This window comes from Lissotriton vulgaris, chromosome 5, assembly GCF_964263255.1.
Source record: "Lissotriton vulgaris chromosome 5, aLisVul1.2, whole genome shotgun sequence".
Taxonomy (NCBI): domain Eukaryota; kingdom Metazoa; phylum Chordata; class Amphibia; order Caudata; family Salamandridae; genus Lissotriton; species Lissotriton vulgaris.
The window spans coordinates 895,868,091-895,885,698 of NC_141693.1; the positions used below are offsets into that span (position 1 = coordinate 895,868,091).

At 44.2% G+C, this 17,608-nt stretch overlaps 1 protein-coding gene across 3 annotated transcripts in view; it reads right to left on the reverse strand.

Annotated features, from left to right (window-relative positions):
- Window positions 1-13,121: 13,121 nt before the first annotated feature.
- The window catches only part of EXOC6 (exocyst complex component 6), a 1,184,343-nt gene continuing 1,179,856 nt past the window's right edge, over window positions 13,122-17,608 (reverse strand). For 2 of the 3 annotated variants that reach the window (XM_086922491.1, XM_086922489.1), the window contains 4 exons: window positions 17,405-17,517; window positions 14,832-16,324; window positions 14,505-14,779; window positions 13,122-14,222 (listed from right to left, as the gene is read on the reverse strand). In XM_086922491.1, coding sequence (XP_086778617.1) covers window positions 16,192-16,324; window positions 17,405-17,517 — 246 coding nt within the window. In that variant the 3' untranslated portion in view covers window positions 13,122-14,222; window positions 14,505-14,779; window positions 14,832-16,191. Of the gene's footprint in view, window positions 14,223-14,504; window positions 16,325-17,404; window positions 17,518-17,608 lie in introns of all 3 variants that reach the window. The other variant, XM_086922490.1, reaches the window with a different exon arrangement.

Genomic DNA, 17,608 nt, shown 5'->3' on the forward strand with positions numbered 1-17,608 from the left:
CCCCTGGAGCAATAAAACTGCTAGGGTCTGCTATTTAACCTATCGCAGGACTGTACCTCATACTTTATTTTATTGAGGAGGCTGTTAACGCTCCAGTTTAATATTTTAAGCCTGGGCCTGTCAGAAAATTGAGAGTATGATATGGGATGGGTGACGCCTGTAGTCGCAGGGGTAACTCGCATGAACCTTGTAAAGAAAGAAGCAGTAAACAATGCTAAACAGAACAGAAATGTTTAGCAAAATCCCACTTTTAGCCCCCACCCCAGAAGCATCTGTCGTCCATCAAACATTGCTAACTATCCCCAGAACAACCAAACAATGAAACATGGGGTGTGCCTTGCTCATCAATCTCTGTGGCCCCTTTCCAATGTCTAATGAAGTTGTTCCGGCCCGTCATGGTTCAGCCTGTTCTGTGGGGATTTGCTGCTGACGTCCGAATCTGGTGTACCCAGTGACCTCTGACTCTCCTTGGCCGCAGAGACCGAGTGGGACCGTTGCCTCTGGTTCCCACCTCTAACGTTCCTGTGCCTTTGAGAGTTCCTACCTGCTACACGCCAACCGAGGACCCCTTGGGGCACCATCTCTGCTTGGGCACATGGTGGGGTACATATGAGGAGGTCACTCCTCAACCGATTACCAAGCTCTGCACGGGTGATCAGAGAAGAGTGTTTTCCCTTGAAAGAGCACCTTCAATTTGACCAGAAAGAGGGGCATGTAGTGCAGGCCCATGTTGCACGGCTTTTTGTCTTAATCGGTTCGAAGGATTTCTTTGGGTTTGGGCCGACCTGATGTAATGTGGGAAAATTTGGATTTTCAAAAAGTTAAAGGGTATGTCTCCCTTAAGGCGCTCCAAAAGTAGGACCAGGTCACAGTCTCAGTGATTTAGAAATCTGGTAATAATGCCCCTTGGCGGGGCTCCAGGTGGATAAAACAAGATATCTGGTCGGCAGGCAGAAAGCTCCACAACCAAGTTTCAAAGAACTTTGCTGGATTAGGCCCCTCAGCTCCTTCTGGTAAGCCCACAAATAGAAGATCATTGTGACGAGCACGTCCCTCCACGTCGTTGATAAGCACCACGATGTTGGAGTATGTGATTCAGAGGTTGTGGACTGTCTGCAGTAGCACCTGCAACTTGTCCTCCAGGGCTGAAAAATTCCCTTCAGCCTCTGTGACTCGACCCATCGTTTTACGCAAATCCTGACAAAGGAGCGAGACACCTACTCAACCTCACTAATTTTAGTCTCAAGGGCTGACCTGGGCTCCTGAATGGCAAGCAGTAAGGCTGCATTATCTATTTGAAGCCCCTGCGTCACAGTCTCAATAACCAAGGGTTCTAGCACATTAGCAGTCACTGTGTTCGAGTGTGGCAAGGATTTTGCGTAGTGGTCTACTTTGCTTTGCCTTGTAGCGGGCCTGTCCTTTGCCATTGTGGAAGGGTGATGTACTCGGGCCTGCCAATCACCCAACTGGGTCAGCACGAGCAGTACTCAGGTTTTCCCACCCCATAGGGGTCTACCTGAGGGCCACTAAACCTGTTTGGGACCTGTCAGACCCTTGCCAGGAGGCAGCACCAGTAGTCCTGGACACACGCAGCACCTCAGGGTTGCAATTACTGCAACTGTTTAGTCAGCTGGTTCCAGCTCCAACGATGGTAGCTAGTCCCGGTGGCTCCAGTGGCACCTGAGGAGTGGCCACAAAGGTCCTGAGAAACAAGCGAGTGAGACACACAGTCCCTATGAATATAAAGTTAATCCTATGAAAGTGCAATTATTAGAGATGTTCAGTGTAAGAGTAGTCTACAAGGGAATACGTTTATGGATCAATTATGGTTTTTTGCAATTCAATTAAGCGAGTGAGCCAAGTAAGATCAAACTCAGACGTGTCCACAAGACTACAACATCAATTATGAATCAAGGATAGAGCACACGGAAAGTCCTATTTGTATAAAAATACTTTTTATATTGTTTGTATGTCAAAAATTAATTCAAGGGGATACATAAAGACAAATCAATCAACAGCAACAAATGTCATGAAAAGATGTGTAAATCAATTAAACAAACAGTTCATAACAACCATCAGCTCCTAAAATAAAAGAAGAGAAACTGTAAACCAGCCGTGAATAAACGTTGCTCTTCAGACAATACATTTCTTTGGAGATGATGGAGGAGTCGACGTTTTGGTCTTTGTAGCAGTAGTCTATAAGACCATCATCCTGACAATTGATTTTTGCAGAAAAAGCCCCTTCTATTGGGATAGAGGTAGATGGACAAAAATCTATTACATCTTAGCTACAAAATGGCAAGCAGGACTGCAGAACTGTCACTGTCAATCTATCAGAATTGATTTTCTTCATGGAGAAAATGACCCAGCATCAATGTTGGAGAAGTTATGGAGTACGTAGCTACTCGAGATTATTTCCAGAGAACGAAAAACGTGGTCTGGCAGTACGAGGTGTACGCATTAGGAGAGATGAACACCGCCATGCAGGGTCCGAAGCTCCACCTCCCAGGACCAACGTAGTTCCAAGGCAGGCTAGACCCGGGCACCACCCTGAGACAGCCACTGATTCACCTTCCACCCCTGGGCTAGCTCACCTTGCTTCAGTTCTACTGTCTTCTTACTTGCACAGGAAACACCTGCACCACATCAGGAAGGCTGTGGCGGGTCCCCACGCAGGCGTGCCCGTATGGGCCAAGTAGCCGCATTTCTTCTCAGCTGCCACTGTCACCTGCTCAGCAAAGTCGGATCAGGTGGGTGGCTGCAGCAGACACACTCCCGGGACAAAGGCTGCTCCCCTCTCATCAGGCCAGGCACCGGGACCGCGGCTGGGGGAAAGGTCAGAGTACGCTGACACCCTGCTCGTCCCACACTGCTGTGTCACCAGCCCGTGCGGCCTGCCTAATTCTCGCCTCAGGGTTCCTTTCGCCCCCAGGCTCGACCCCAGTGTCACATGACTTATAACTGGTGTACTCCTTCAGCTAATCTCCTGATCAGGACCAGGATGGTGCAGGACGTTAGGCGCCATCTTGCCTCTCTGGCCTCCCCCACCAAGACTGCTTTCATGTTAATTAAAATGGTGATTTGCACAGAAATGTGGTCTAACTAAATTAAATCAGAATATAGGAAATCTGTTTTTATAAGCAATTGTGTTAAATCAGTCTGTACATGTGAAATTGTATGTGTAAATGCATATTGTGCATTGTTAATGATGCAAAAAAATATAAATCTATAAAATACGTAACAATGTCCGTTGTTACAATTATCTGTTGAATGTTCTCTTCCTTGTGTAGACAAACATTGGTTTCAAATTACACAAGCCATTCAAGCTGTTGTCATTTTCCAAAATATTCTAATATTTCCTCAAAATGTGTGTTATTGTAATAGTTTGGAATAAGGTTTAGGCTTAACACAGCTTTGATCACTTTTGCACGTTGTTTACTGGCTTTTGATCTATTAATTGCCATAATCTTCCATTTTGCTTCTTTAATTTTTCCTTGAGTGTGAATTTTTAAAATAGAATTTATTGCACATTTCCACTTCCCTTAGTTGATATTGTTCCCTGTCTGTTATGATTCTCCCAAGTAATTGGCTAAATGGTAGCTCTTACATCCAATAAACTACTTTTATCTGTCCCTTTCACATGTAAGTCTATGAGAAACGTCTTACGGCAGATATTTATCTTTAGGACTAAAATGGTTACTTCTGGGGTCCTGCACCAGGATACCCTTACGGGTGATAAGTGTGCTTTACAAATCCACAACAATATCCAGTGTGAATTTGATGGTATAATGGTGTGTTCAGTTATTCTCAAAAGCGTTAAATTCATCTTCTAAGCCACTCCAGAGACCTAATAAGTCATCAGTATATCACCCCTGTTGTAATAGGTGGCCTTTTCTCTGTTGATTTTCCATATGGTGCATGAAGATGTTTGCATAGCTATGAGCTATACTTATGCCATCAATAATAAACTCTTAGGAGCCTATCACGATGTCAGGCAGACACACTGTCTCGGAAACGAGACCGACCGACCTCATTATGATGCGTCTGCACATGGTGCAGTCGCATTCCGACATTACCCTATGGGAGCATGTGTTACGGCCATAAACCTGTCATAGTACATGCTCCCATAGGGAAACGTGAGGTAGTGTAAATCTTTGCACCCCATGGCAGTCACCTCAAGGCGCCTGCCATGGGGTGCAGGGATTAACAGGGGGCACAGAAAGGTGCCCTCTCAGCTACCAACCAGAGGCCGTAAAGGAAAGAGGGCCCTGCTAGGGGCCCCCAAACACACTTTCTGATAGGGTTTCCATGTTGGAGAGGCCGGCATGGAAACCCTACCAGAAACCGTGCATCGTAATATGGCGTCGTAATCCGCCATCCATTTGGATTACGGGCTAGTTCCGACTGTCCTACGGGCTCCTTGAGCACGTCGGAAGCTAGCCAGACTGACCAGCCGGTTTCAATTCCAAAAGGCTGCATCAAAATCAGCCGGTTGGAATTGAAACCGCGATGTCGGTCGTAAGGCCTCCAACCTGAGATCGGAGACCTTACGACCAACATCGTAGTAGGCCCCTTACTGTCTGTAAATGAAATGCACCCCTGAATATGAAACAGGAAAGATATAAGATTTTATGGAGTATTTCTATAAAGACAATGACTTTATTTTCAAGCTCTTGATGTTCTAGAATAAATGTTTCCACTGAGTTCTTTACTTCTTCATGAGAGATGGTTCCAAAAAGATTTATTACATCACAGGAGAATAGTCTCCACTCATCAACTATTGTACAATCATCTATTTTTAGAGAATGTCATATGTGTACTTGATTAGGTAAGAAACCTGTTTCAACAACTGTTGCATGGCTATTGTCCCTCTATGATTGGTCGTAGTGGAGTGTTTGTCAAGTTCTTACGTATTTTTAGCACTCCATTTAGTACTGCAATCATTCCTTCTGTTTGAACTAAGAACTGTTTTTCATAATCATCAATCCATACATTCTGGTGGCCAACCTCAATTAGAAACTCAATTTCTTTATTGCCAAGGTTGGATCCTCCAAAAGCCTTAAGCATTGTTGCAAGGACGTAGTGAAGCCCCCGTTATACCAGCAGGAGTGAGAATATCTTGCTCTTGATGGATTGTAGTTGGCTTTGATTTGTGAACCCAGGTAACAAGACAAAAAAAAAATATTGCAGAATAAGCTACCATGGAAAAGTTGTAGTGTGGTGCTAAAGGGATATCAAGGGCCCAAACAATTGATAGAATTAAAGAGAATTGATGAAAATCGTAAGGAGACAACTGGTCCGAGGCCATTGGAGTGAGAGAACGGGAAAAACAAAAAGACACACGATTGTAAAGAAGAGACAAAGATGGTCAGAAAGAAAGGAAGCCAGATTGAAAGAAGGGAAAAGGAAAAGAAGAAAATAAAATAAAAAAAGAGCTTAAACAAAGATAGAAGATATCAAGATGGTGAGACAGAATGTAAGAATAGACAGAAGGAAACATTGAAAGGAGAGTGGAAAGAAGGAAAGAAAGAATGGTATAAAGAAAGAACAAAGATCAAAAACATGGCAAGAATGAACGACAGAAAAGGAAAATTAAAAAAAGATGAAGAATGAAAGAAAAACACGGAAAGAACAAAGGAAAGAATTCATTTTAAAAACAGCTGTTTCAGCTTATTCTTTTCAAATTGTTCTTCCAATGCATCATGTAGCACATTTTCTTCTCCTGAGAAACAATTCCCACAGGTCTTCATAGAAATGGTATCGAACACTCAATTTGCTTGCTCATTCAGTGCCTTGTTCTTCAAAGTGGGGGTATTGTACTTTTCTGGCTACTCCTTTGTATTGTTGTTCCACAGTTGGTAGCTGCATATTATCAAAGTACTAACTCTGAGGACAATAGCTCACACTTTATCTGCTTTTATACTACTATTTCCTACTTTTTGGCTAGTTGAGGAATAACTTTCCATTCAATTTGTTTAAAATTGCTGTTACATAATTTACGGGGAAAACACATTTTCTGGATGTCCTTTAATATTGTTTTTTCATAAATCTCAATTGTCTTGTTTAATACGGGTGCTTCTTGCGTTGATGTAAGTTTTAATTACCTTTGTTCATCCTGTTTATCATGAGGTTGTTGAAAAAAATGCCTTCCAAAGTCATTTATGAATGAATTTATATAGTTTGATTTTCGTTTCAAATATTCTGTAGCAAGTTTAGTATGGGAGCTGAGAGTTCAATCTTGGTCCGTTTACTACTATGTTTTCTTGTTCTGCCAGGTGATCTGTGAGATTTTGTGCTGTCTCCAATTCATTCGTTTATTCACCTCTTGGTATTTTGACCTTCGGTTGGTCTAAAAAAAATGGTTACTTGAGCTTGTGCCCTCTAATGGATTCTGTTCTAAATTGTCTTGGGTACTCTCTTCATTTATATTACTCCAATTGGAACCATCTGATGTATCTGATTAAATGTGAGATTTCTAACCTCCTCTGAAAAAACACATATCTGCCAAATAGTATACCATCTCATTCATTGACTCTTATACTCATATGTATCGCTTCTAAATGTTTTCAATTTACTATTTCCAATCTCCTTCTTCTGATATACCACCATCTCATCCATACTTTCAAAATTACTGAAAACTCTACATTGTGCCTGCATCTGTGTTAATAGCTCAGTTTCAATAAATTTGATGTTATAGTCTAATTTATCAATATCTTTAGTTAATTATTGTACCATTAGTAAAATCAGGTCATATTTACACTTATTGAGAATCATATTCCATCTATTCTTCTTTCTTTGCACGGTGTAGGTTTTAATGGTATTCTTAACCAGGGTTGTATTCTTTGGACCTTATTGCATGTCGTTTTTGACACATCATGCATCTAAGTCTCTGTTCAAAATGTCCTGAATTGCTTTCTTTGGTAGCCTTGAGAGTGGTTCTTGTAAATGTTTCTTTCATTGCTTCAAATATTTTCTTATTTTTTTCACTGATAAAGTCTACTGTTTCTGGCATTTTTGTGGTGAGCATATTTAATTCTTCAAATGACATTTTAAGTGTGTATGTGAATCTTTCACTTTTAAAATTCTTTAATGTGTGAACTCTGCATATTTCGCGAAATCTATTGTCATCCAAAGATCATCATTTTTATTTACTTATTTATTTTGTGTTTTATATAGCGCGAACGTGACCTGTCAGGGTATCAGAGCGCTTTACAGCGATATGAAATTATTTACAAGATTCAACAATAACAAGTTAATTACAAGATTGGAGCAGACGACCATGAGAATACTGTACAGAGATAACAAGGAGTAGGAGTAGGCAATCATGAGTACACTTGGGGGAGAGAAAACAAAACGTTGGCAGGAGGAGAGGGATACTGCACAACACCAGCCTTTGCCCATTAAAGTTACAGTGAGGCGAGAATGATGTAGAGTGGTAAGCAACAACCATGAACTAAGAATCACGTGGGTTACAAATATGCAAACACGATCGGCTCACACTGGTAGAGTTCAAGTACAGAGCAATAGCAAATCTCTGGGCTGCTGAAACTGTAGATGCACTGAGAGAGTTAAAGGTAGGAATTTGCCCACTAGGAAAGTCTTTGCTTCCTGTTTTAATCTTGACAGAGATGTCATTCTTCTGATGTAGGGCAGCAGCGAGTTCCAGATTCTGGGTGCAGTCCCAGAGAAAGCTCTGTTGTATGTTTTCTTCTTTCAGAAGAGCGGTGGTTTCAGTGCAAAATCTCTGGCACACCGGGAGTGCCTGCCTCCTCCCGAAACCCCGATTTTCTGAGCAAGATATGCAGGAGACTTAGAGTGTACTGCTTTGTGAGTGATACAGGCCAATTTGAGTTGGATTCTAGCTTTGTACGGAAGCCAGTTCAGTGCCTTCAGGTGCTGTGAGATGTGGTGAATTTTTTTGAGCCTGTTAGGAGTCTTGCGGCTGCGGTAAGAGAGGATTTTAGGGGAGCTGTTGAGATCTTCGGTAGGTCCGAGAAGGTTGAGCATCCACATTCGATCCTAGAGATAACAAATGCCTGTACTGCCATTTTAAGGTCCGGTGTATCTAGGAATGGTCTTAGATGTTTCACGTAGTTCAGGTGAAACCTGGCATTTTGGCCAGTGTGTTGATGTGGGCTCGCATATTCAGGTTTTTGTGCGGTGTGATTCCTAGTGATTTGGCTGAATCCACTATGGTTGGGGTGCAGTTCAGTGCGGTGATCATATTGTTCCATTCAAGTATGTCAGGGGAGCTTTTAGGAGGGGAAATTAGTAGGAATTCATTTTTTTGCGCATTAAGTTTGAGCCGGTTGCTAACAAGCCATTTAACAGTCAGCTTAGAGCCTCGTTCATTGTTTTGATTTCCTCTAGGGAATAATACATTTTGATGTAGATCTGAGTGTCGTCTGCGTACATGTGGAAAGAGATGTTGGCGATACGTAGAATTTCAGCTAATGGTTCCAGATAGAAGTTAAAAAGAGTTGGGGAGAGAGTTGAACCTTGGGGGACACCAATTGTAATCGGGGAAGGGAAGGATAGATTACGATTAACTAAGAATCTTTTGGAGCGGTTATGTAGTTATCATAAATATTGTGTTATCATAAATAACTTGAGTTTACTCTTAATCACTCTTTAATAAAGCTTCTCATTCCACGCTGCAAGCTTTTGAAAAACCGTTTTTTTTCACACAATAAATTAAGTATTTAAGTGCGCAGAAAAACAATTAAGAGCATGAGCACTTGTTTTATTTATATGTGGACTGTATGATAAATGTGATAGTTCAGGGTGCATCAATATGCTGTATTAAACAGTAACTAAGAGGAAAGTGAACCTATTTATCTGCTGACATAGAGGCCTTTCGGAAAAGTGAAAGCTGACTGCTCATCATTCTGTGGTCATAACAGAAACAATGAACGCTGTGCTAGCCTCTTTCTACCACATTGTTTCTTTTTTACCCTGAAATGTTATTCCCTACCAATAAAAAAGATTATGTTGTCTGGGAGGAAATTCTAGAAGGGCAGTAATATGCTTCCTCATGTAAAACTAGAAAGAGCACGTGTCTCTGGGATCAAAGGAAAAGTACTAGTGCTTGTATGGACAGTGACAAACAGAATGTTAATATGGGTGGGCTGATTTGTACTTGGGCTGTTAGGGTCACAACCTAGCAAGTGCTTCATCACTTTCACTATGAATGTGCAGAATGACTGTCTGGCTAGAGTCTAAGCAATGACCCGAATGGGACTCATCTAGCTTGTGAAGGTCTGCCTTTAAGCGTCTTCAGGAGTATGACAGAACTTTGGGTGCTCAAGCCAAATTCAGAGGTTCAGCATACCTTGGCACAGAACCCAGGACTCCACTCCACCCTGCCTGTTGCAATACCCCATCGTGGTGGTTGTGTCCGTGAGAACCTTCACCAGCCATTTGTTGATGGATGGCTGGAAGGCACACAATGCCTGGTGGATGGCCCACAACTCCAACAGATTTATGTGGAGCTGGGTTTATGACAGAGACCCCCTCTGATCTCCACATGCATTTGTCATCACTGTTAGTCTAGGTGGGGAAGGGAGAGAGGTCTGCTGATGGCAGGTTCCAGTCAAGCTGCCACCACTGCAGATCTCATGCAGCCTCCTCTGAAACCTGGATGGAGTTCAATAGGTTTCCTTAGTGTTGTGCCACTGAGACTACAGATCTCAGTGCAGAGCCCGCATATGCTACCTGGTGAAGTGGACATGCAGGATGCATGAAGACCGCAGGTTAAGAAGCCTCAGAGCCACTCTCACCGAGATCTTGGTCTGAGGCTGAAACATTGAAATCATATCCTGAATATCCTGGACACGTTTTTTATAGAGTAAAAGCACTGAACTGTGAGGTGCCCTGAAATGCAATGTGTCCAGAAGTGCTCCTATAAATGAAAGCCTCTATAAAGCGATCAGGTATGACTTTGGCTCCCTGAACCAGAACTCCAATGATATCAGGAGGTTCACTGTCATTTGGAGGTGGTCTACAACTGACTGTGGTGAGCCTGCCATTAACAATGAGTCATTAAGGTAGGGGTAAACTATTATCCCCAACCTTCGCCGATTGATGGCGACCACTACCATCACTTTTGTGAACACCTGAGGGGCACTGGTAACATTTGAAAATGCTCCTGGCCAAACCTCAACAGGTAACATCTGTGGGACTGCAGGGTAGACACATGAAAGTATAAGTTATGCAGGTACAAATTAATCTTCCAGTTCCCGAGATCCAAGGCAGACAGAACTGTGCCAGCTTAAGAATTTTGAATTGGTCTTCCATACGAAGGCATTCAGAGGGTGATCTTATATAGGATGAAGGCCTTCGTCCTTCTTTGGCACAAGGAAATAAAGGAAATACTGGGAGTAACAACTAGTCCTTCTCTATGGGTCCTTTGGAGAGCAGAGCCTGCATGTCTTGCAAAAAGATGGACAGCTGCTTCTCTGAGAGCTGCTCTGATGTGGTTGCAACATGTAGCAGAACGGCAAAGAAAGGCCTCGCTGAACAAGCTGGATGGCATGTCAAACATCATAGTTCAATGAAACAGGCGCTATCCCTAGTGAGGGAAGCGTCTCCAAGTTGCACTCCAAAAATAAAGTTTCAGAAATGTTCATGAAGCTTAATTGTGAAGTTTTCATAAATTCTTTTAATTAATTTAATCTTGATACTATTATATTCATAGTATACATCACTTTTGTTCTTCTATTATCATTTCTGCCCAATGCATTTCAGGCTTAACCCTTTGTCAGGGGACTTTTTAAGATATCGAAGAGTATTTAAACTTTTTTCATTTGCTTTAGGTAAAAGCAACATGCATATTCGTGTGGGTACGGTTTGTAGATTTCGGGATCACTGCGTCATGTGAGTCGACCCACTTCGACATGGACACGGGATTCCATTTTGCGCAATACCGGTTATTACTGTATTTTAAACTACATGACACAGTGATCCCGAAATCTACAAACCGTACCCACATGAATACCCATGTTGCAAACGAAAAAAGTTGAAATACTCTTCGATATCTAAGCTGATGGTAACCCTAAATGGGGAAAATGACGCCAAAAGTAGACTGCAAAACTGCCTGTCAGAGCTATCCAATTGGATGCATGGCCATTATTTAAAACTAAATGCGGACAAGTCAGAAATTCTCCTCTTCGGTGGGACTAAACAGCTCTGGGATAACACCTGGTGGCCAATTTCCTTAGGTTCCCCACCTAATCCCACATCGTCTGCTAGAAACTTAGGAATTCAGATGGACACCACTCTAACGATGAAATGCCATGTCACCTCAATATGTGGCAAAGGATTTGCCATACTAAAAAGGTTGAAACGGGTCTTCCCCTGGATCCCACTGGAATGCAGACAGATCCTAGTCCAGTCGCTACTAGTTAGCAGGCTGGACTATGGCAATTCACTATTTGTTGGTATGCCGGACTACTTATTTAGAAAATTACAACTGGTCCAGAATGCTGCAGCTAAAGCTGTTTGCAATAAGAGAAAGTATGATTCAGCCACAAGCTGCTTGAGAGCCTTACACTGGCTGCCTATGAGGCAAAGAGCCACGTTCAAAATGCTATGCATCGCCCATAAAACAATACACAATACTGGCCCTTTCATTCTACGGAATAGAATTAAGTTCTATGCTCCAGCACGGAACTTACGTTCACAAGCCTCAGCCAAAGCAGCCACCACACGGATCAAGCTATCCAGGATGGGCGGACGTGCCTTTTCACACATCGCTGCTAAATGTTGGAATGATCTGCCCATCAACCTCCGACTCACGGACTCCTACCCCATCTTTAAGAAAAAACTAAAAACTGCATTATTCCCCATATCAGAATAATCAATAAGCCCCAGGAAATTGCCCTAGGTTTTACTGCTAAATATTGCAGCGCCGTGATATCCTGGTAGGATGAATGTTGCGCTTTACAAGTACTCATAACAACAATAACAAAAAGTCCCCTGACAAAGGGTTAAGCCCGAAATGTATTGGGCAGAAATGATAACAGAATCATGAAAGTGATGTATACTATGAATTTAGTAGTATCAAGATCTCAATGTGAAGAGGACTTGTCGGGGAAGTGACTCGAGAGCGTGAACGAGTCTGAACCCAAGACTTCGAGCAGAATGTGCGTGGCTTTTTCCAACTCTCGGTGACATTTAGGTTCACATCATAACCCCAATTGCTTTTGGATTTGTGAGGGAGCATTCTCCACACAACTTGGAGTCCTGGTGCCCTGAGCCCAAACACTAAAGACAAATCTCATAGAGGATGGTCTCTGACCTCTGTTTCCAACAGTCAAGACATGGCTCGAACCCTGTAGTTTTAGATGGGGACACAGTTCGTGTGCACACTTGATTTCAATGTTTTGAAGAAAAAAATAGCCAATTTGATGAAACAGGGGGAGCAGAACTCCTGTTCCCCATTCGAAGGTGCAGAAAGAAAGGAAATGACGTCAGTGCACAGGTGGGTGACAACATTTGGCTCTGGACCATCACTTCCAGAATGGAACAAAGTCAACACGGAGCCACACAGTGACACATAGCGGCACACTGGAGCGCTGCTGAGAAAGCTTCTGGATCCAGTTTGGCACCTGGGGATAGTTTAAAGGTGAGGAATCTGCTGTTAGAGAAATCGTTTTCACGCACATCTATTACTCCTGCTCCTCGATCACATCACTAGATGCTCTTCCTGAAGATAAGCGCACCTCCCTGGTAACACACTAGACACCTAAACACTTCCCACACAGGTTCAGAGCAGGTGCAACAGTCTGCCAAGCAAGTACTCCACCATGATGTTGCATGCTCGCCATGCAAAAATGCACTTTGATGCCTCACAGGTTGTAAGACGTTTAAGTAAATTATACAGTACAATTCAATACATTACTCACACTCATCCCTTTTCATAAGGTATTAGGTGTGCAGTCAACGGGGCACACTTGGGAAAAAAAGGAATTATGCATTGAGGCTTATTGTACATGCTGCGCTAATGAGGGTGTAGGAATTGTTTTGAGTTATACATTTAGAGTGATTCAATTTAGGGCTTGACATGTATTAACATATACATTTCAACGACACACAAATGCAGAGAAACATACAATACCAGGTTAGAACTTCAGACCTCAATTTTTATTTGAAAATTGGCTCAAAGTAGAAGAAAATACAAATGTCCTGTGCATAAAGAAGACCGACCATGGAGAGCAGAAACAATTGGAGAAGGAGGTCCAGTGACCTCTGGTGAGAGAGGCTCTCAGTACACTTTAGCGAGAGGGACTCCAATATATTATGATTAGAGAACCTCCTAGTACTTTCAATATGTTGGGTTGAGAGGGGCTCCCAGTACATTGTGATGAGAGGGGGTCCCAGCATATTGAGGCTATTGGTGCTTCCAGTCCAATGTGGTGAGAGGGGCTCACATTAACATGTGGGGAGTGGGACTTTTCGTACACTGAGGTGGGAAGGACAATGTACAGAACGGTGGGAGGAGCTTCCAGTACTTTGAGGTGGGAAGACATTGTGTTGAGTTGAGTTCCTAACACACAGCGGTGAGAGGGGGTACCATAGCTGGTGGTGAGGGAGGGTGTCAGTAGGAGGTGCTGAGAGAGGCTCGCTACATTGTGATAAGAGAGGTTCCAAGGACTTGGTGGTCACAGTACACCTAGGTCATAATGGTTAGAGGAACTCCCAGAACATAGTGGTTAGGGAAGTTCCCAGCACATAGGATGAGCAGGGTTTGCAATACATATGGTGAGAGGGTCTATCAATATTTGGCGGTGTGGAAACCTTTCAGTACTTTGTGGTTAGAGGTGCTGCCTGTACATGGAGGTGGGAGGAGTTCCCACCATTTGGGGGTGACAAGACCCCCATTACATAGTTGTAAGAAGTGCTGCGAGAACATGGTGGTGAGAGAGAATCCTGGTACATAATGGTGAGAAGGGCTGCCACCACTGGTGGTGAGAAGGCCTACAGGCATGTGGTGGTGAGGGAAACCCAAAGTACAAGGTGGTAAAGTGGTGACACAGCCTACAAGTACATGGCAGTGTGGCTGAGGGAGACTCCAAGTACAAGGTTGTGACACAGGCTACGAGTACATTCTGGAGTGGCGAGGGAGACTCCAAATGCAAGGTGGTGACAGAGGTTACGAGTACATGGCAGTGTGGTGAGGGAGACTCCAAGTACAAGGTGGTGACACAGGCTACGAGTACATTCTGGTGCGGCGAGGGAGACTCCAAATGCAAGGTTGTGACACAGGCTACGAGTACATGGTAGTGTGGTGAGGGAGACTCCAAGTACAAGGTTGTGACACAGGCTACGAGTACATTCTGGTGCGGCGAGGGAGACTCCAAGTATAAGGTGGGGACACAGGCTACGAGTACATTCTGGTGCGGCGAGGGAGACGCCAAGAACAAGGTGGTGACACAGGCTTCGAGTACATGGCAGTGTGGCGAGGAAGACTCCAAGTACAAGGTGGTGACACAGGCTATGAGTACATTCTGGTGTGGCGAGGGAGACTCCAAGTACAAGGTGGTGGCACAGGCTATGAGTACATTCTGGTGCGGCGAGGGAGACTCCAAGTACAAGGTGGTGACACAGGCTATGAGTACATTCTGGTGTGGCGAGGGAGACTCCAAGTACAAGGTGGTGACACAGGCTATGAGTACATTCTGGTGTGGCGAGGGAGACTCCAAGTACAAGGTGGTGGCACAGGCTATGAGTACATTCTGGTGCGGCGAGGGAGACTCCAAGTACAAGGTGGTGACACAGGCTATGAGTACATTCTGGTGTGGCGAGGGAGACTCCAAGTAAAAGGTGGTGACAAGGTTATGAGAACATTCTGGTGTGGAAAGGAAGACTCCAAGTACAAGGTTGTGACACAGGCCAAGAGTACATGGTAGTTAGGGAGGTTCCCATTATATTTTGTGTGAGGCTTTCCCATGACATTTTGGTGAGAGGACCTCACAGTACACTGTAGTGAGAAGGATTGTAGTAGATTATGGCAAATGGGGCTCTCAGTACATTGAGGAGACAGGGGCTCTCAGTACACTGTGGTGGGAGGGGCTCCCAAATCATTGTGGCTAGTGGATCTCCAAGTACCTTGCGATGAGAGGCATTACCAGTACATGGTAGTGAAAAAAGCTCACAGTACATTGTGGTGAGAGGAGCTCCCAGTGTATTGTAGTGGGAGGAGCGGCTTCCAATAAATAGTCGTGAGATGCTCTCAGATGTGGTGGTGAGGCAGGCTCACAGTACGTGATAGCGAGGGATGCTCACAGTTAATTGTGGTCAGAGGGTCCAAGAATATTGTGGTAAGAGGGACTCCTAATAAGTTGCAGTGAACAGGAAGGGCTCTAAGTATATGGTTGTGGGAGGGACTACTAGTACATTGTGGTAAGAGCGGCCCCTACTCCCTCAGGTCTTTGGGTAGGGCCCTCGGCACACTCAGGCGAGGGAATCACCTGCATTACATTCCTGCACCAAACATGAGAATCCTTGGTTTGAATCCTACACCAATGCCCGCGGATGGATTAAAAATGCAGAGGCTCTTTTCATTCGTGCCAGAGTAAGACATCCGTCACATCAAAGCAGCCAGGCGAGCATTTTCGGATTAAGGTAGCGATCAAAAACAGAATAATAAAACGATTCATTGTTTAGAGGGAGAGAAAAGGTAAATAATGCATCACTCAAAAGGAGCACACCGCATTCCAAACGTAAGTAACATATTGATTAGCATTTCCTTTAAATAAAGTATTTACAGGCAGCGTCTTCCACATTCAGTTGCACAGTCCCGGTTTGCCTCGAATAACCCAGTATTACCCTCGAGTGAGACTCCCAGTGCGACCTCCGAGGCTTTCTTACAGTGAACTCGAGGAAAGAAGCACGAACTGGCAGGCAGTGCTGGGCGATCAATGCCAGTAGGCCCTGCTGGGGCACCTTGCAGTCTGAACTGAACAGCGCGGGGGAGATTATTTCTCAAAAACGCCGTGCAGTTGTGCACGCACGGAGATTCCCAGCTATGCCTGGCGCCGGTGAAGGGGGAGCCAGGCAGGCTGAGCTGCAGTCCAAGGGCACATCTGCTGTGCGAGAGGTGAGCTGCGCTGCAGTGCACGGATCACGCCTGATGTCCGGAGCGGGGGAGCGCCAGGCTGAGCCCCTCGGCGGCGGGCTCTGCATGGCCAGCTAGCTGTGCTGAGACATCCCGTTCACCAGGCTCCTGAGCTGCTTCACCACCGTCTCGATCAGCTTCTGTTTGTCGCGATCATTCTTCCGAAACTGGGAGAAAATGTTGTTCTTTTTGTTGGTGTCCTTTATCCTGTGGAATGAATAATTTGTGGATTATTAAAAGGAAGGTAAGTCCATGCCTCACGTCTACCAAACACATCACTGTCGCAGTGTCGTATATAAAGTCCCTGCAGTCAATCCTACAACGGGTCAAAATTTTCAACCGGGAGGATAGGAGGCGTGCAGGAAGCAGCACTGGCTGCGCTTTCCCAACTCCCTCAACATCAAAAGGAGCAACAACTAGGCACGGGGGTTCACTGCAAACTGTTTACACCCTCACTGACCATGCAGGTATTACTCCCAACCGGACAACATGCAGAACCACTACACAGAATACATACCCACGGTGAACCCTGCGCGGCACACAAAAAGCAAACAAAAAAGTTATCCGTTGCAACTACAGTCTGCACTTGAAAAGCACCAAACGTATTAACATGACATTTATCTGTTTACCAAGAATATAAACGAGTGCACAAAAAAATTATTTCACTGTGCCCCAGGTCCCACAAGCTCGGATACATAGTGGGCAATAGGCACTGACAGTTCTTGGTACACTCAAATTAGAATATTCAGGGTTTATTTTACATGAATGGCAGATTGATTAAACAAAGAACAACTCTAAAGCTCTGCAGAGGGGCTTGGGTTATGACAACGAACCCCAGTTTCATAGGTGCCATACATTAAAGGGTCTTGTGTGAGAGAGAGAGAGAGAGAGAGAGAGAGAGAGAGAGAGAGAGAGAGAGAGAGAGAGAGAGAGAGAGAGAGAGAGAGAGAAAACAACAACACAAGGAAAGAACTTCATTCAGTTAAGTAAAGTCATATCGAACATGCTGCTGACTCTCCATAGAGTGTCTCCCTGAGCATTCTTTGTTACATGCAATCCGTTAGGCAGCCAGCAGTGCTTTTCTCGAGTCGGTGTCGCTGTACGTGGTCATGACATGGAATTTGACATTTCTACTGCCATATTAATTGTATGACTATGTGGTTAAGTTGCACAGTTTCTCTAAATAATATGTTTTGGGACATTTATTTTCACGCACTGCGCTCCTAGGGACAACTGGCCATGTGCGGTGCTATCTGCAGAAACTCAATAAACAGTAATACTACTCACTTCTCCAGCAGGGTGAGGGCAGTGCTGGGGTTTACCCGCAGATATTTGGAAGACGGCTGCCCATAGTCCGCTAGATAGGTGGACCAGTCCCATACCATGAACAGATCCAGGAGCTGTAGACGAAGGGGAAACATGAGAACTGTACGAACAGAAACACAAACCTGCATTCACAGAACACTGAATGACGAGCATCTTGAATAGCAT